We start from the raw sequence: 2,355 nt of genomic DNA, 5'->3' as shown, positions 1-2,355 counted from the left end.
GAAATTCATGCACCAAACTCAATTAGATAATATTAATATTACTTTTATATTTATTTTTGTACATATTTTTAAATGCTTAGAAATTTGTAAGCTCTTCGGTTATAATTTACTACCATTCAATCATAAAAAATTCTTAAAAGAGTAAAACTTTCTCGTCATTCATCGCATGCTTCTTTCATAGCAGGGGTATTGAGAATGCTGCCCCTATGGCCTTAGGACACGTGAGAAAAAATTGGCAAATATTTATATTTTTAAAATTCTGGCAACTCTTTATGTAAGAAGATTGGACAAATCAACTCAATATCAGGTATTGAATGTTTTGTGAATTTTTAACCATAACAAAGAGAAGTAATTTATTTAGATAGCTCGAATTACGTGGGTCTAAAATGGCACTGAACATATAATTTGGCTTAGCATAACTAAGGATTGGCTATGATTAAAGACTGTATTGCATGTGTGACATTTGCATGAGTTCAAAGTGGACGAAAGAAACAAAAACATACTTGAAAGAAAGGGAATCAGGTAGAATGAAAAAGAAACATAAACATACTTTACAGATATTTTATAAATTCAAAGAAACATAAGAGTTTTATATACTATAAACAAGATTCATATTCATCAATTTTTGGAGGCAAATCTAAAAAGAAATGCTCTCTGTATACAAAATTATCTGTCCCTATTTCGAGACCAATAACAAATCCTGAAGGTGATCCTGTGAAGAAGAAAACATTACTTTCAAGAATGGCATATCTTTACCAAATAGATATATCTATTTTCGCCATGAAGGCGCGTCTGAAGGATGGTGATATCTAGGTGGACAAGGAGAATTCCAGCAATGACTGAAACAAGGCTTTTTATTGAGATTGCTTTTACTCCAGCTAGGAGTGGAAGGATGCTTTTGAGTAGAATTAAAAGTAGTATTTTGAACCTCTTTGAAAGGAGTTGAAGGATCCATCTGTTTATCAGCTCTCCAAACACTGCATATCTCAGTTCCATTCAGTGGATGATTTCTTTTAATACGTTTCTCCAATTTGTCTAGAAATGGCTGAACAATGAAATACCTGTTGGCCTCTTTCTCATGACTGAAAGTGGATGCCAACCAATTTCACTCACTTCCTTCTTCGTCCTTGGTTCAAAAGAAAAATTCTCATTCACTCCTTTGATAATGTACATAACCACTCGTTTCTTCTCTTCATAATACTCAATGAAGTCATTTTTATTCAAGACGGCACTTATATCATATCCCACCTCTTCCATTAATTCTCTAATAGCACATATGTGATCTAATTCATCAGAATCCTCCCTCTTTCCTCTAGGAAAACTCCAAGAATTACCCCTCCAGGCCTTTACAAGCAAACACTTCTGATGGGACTGGTCCAAAATTATTGAGCCTGCTACTAGAATAGACTGCTTAAAGGCCATGAATTCATAAGTATAACATCTACATTGCTAGCATGGTAACCTTTAAATGGATTATAACTCCTAAAAAACAAAGAGGTGAATTGCTTCAAGCCCAGGGACTTCAGATCAGGATCTCGATCTACCATATTGTCCTGATAGTGCCAATGAGCTAGCTGTACCTGAAACATTAGGCTTGGTATGAAATCTTCTTCTTCTGGATTCATATCTTGAACAAACTGAACATACAATTCTTGCATGATCTTCTCTCAAGGATACCCACAAGACGTGCTACTCAGTTTTTTTCCCATTCTAGCTGTACACCCAGAAATTCAAAACACTAATCACAGTAATCGCAGATGCAAATGCACTCCAAAACACTGATTATAGCAAATGCATTTGCTAAATATTTATAGAATAACTTGTTTGGCAAGTAAATAAGTATAGCTTATCGATTTTGTTAAAACTAAAAAAAACAATTTGACCGTTTTAATGTCTGATTGTTAGAAACTGTTAAAACTGAAAATCTACACATGCAACAACAAAAATGAAAATGCATGAAAAAAAAACCCACACATCAACGTCACAATTGGTTAAATTAATTTAATTTATGATATGTCAGAAATTATGAAAATATGTAAATTTCATTGTTGGCTTTTTAAAGCAAAAATTGAATATCACAACCCTCTAAATTTGGAATTATGTTTTCTTAAGAAAATTTAAATTATGGGGTACTTTTTAATTATCTATTTTTAATTTAATAAAATATGGGATAATAAAAGTGGTAAGAAATAAGATGCATATATTTAGAACGATTATTTGAGTATCCATAGAGAATATTGTTGTACATAAAATGCTAATAATTCTCTCATAACTACAAACAAGTGTCACTTGTCGTGTTAATATTGTAGTGTAAATAAATGACTATTGTAGTGAATATTATGGTTATTTGGACTA

General features: G+C 32.1%; 1 protein-coding gene across 1 annotated transcript; it reads right to left on the bottom strand.

Moving 5' to 3' along the window:
• Window positions 1–596: 596 nt before the first annotated feature.
• LOC131858963 (mRNA-decapping enzyme subunit 2-like) lies at window positions 597–1,422 on the bottom strand. Its single transcript, XM_059212463.1, has 2 exons — window positions 1,062–1,422; window positions 597–712 (listed from the first exon to the last, which is right to left on the bottom strand). The coding sequence occupies exons 1-2, from the start codon at window positions 1,420–1,422 to the stop codon at window positions 597–599; spliced, it is 477 nt and encodes a 158-aa protein (XP_059068446.1).
• Window positions 1,423–2,355: the final 933 nt, after the last annotated feature.

Source organism: Cryptomeria japonica, chromosome 10 (assembly GCF_030272615.1).
Source record: "Cryptomeria japonica chromosome 10, Sugi_1.0, whole genome shotgun sequence".
Taxonomy (NCBI): domain Eukaryota; kingdom Viridiplantae; phylum Streptophyta; class Pinopsida; order Cupressales; family Cupressaceae; genus Cryptomeria; species Cryptomeria japonica.
Note: the sequence above shows the minus strand (reverse complement) of the source record. Positions and strands in the feature narration are given on the sequence as shown.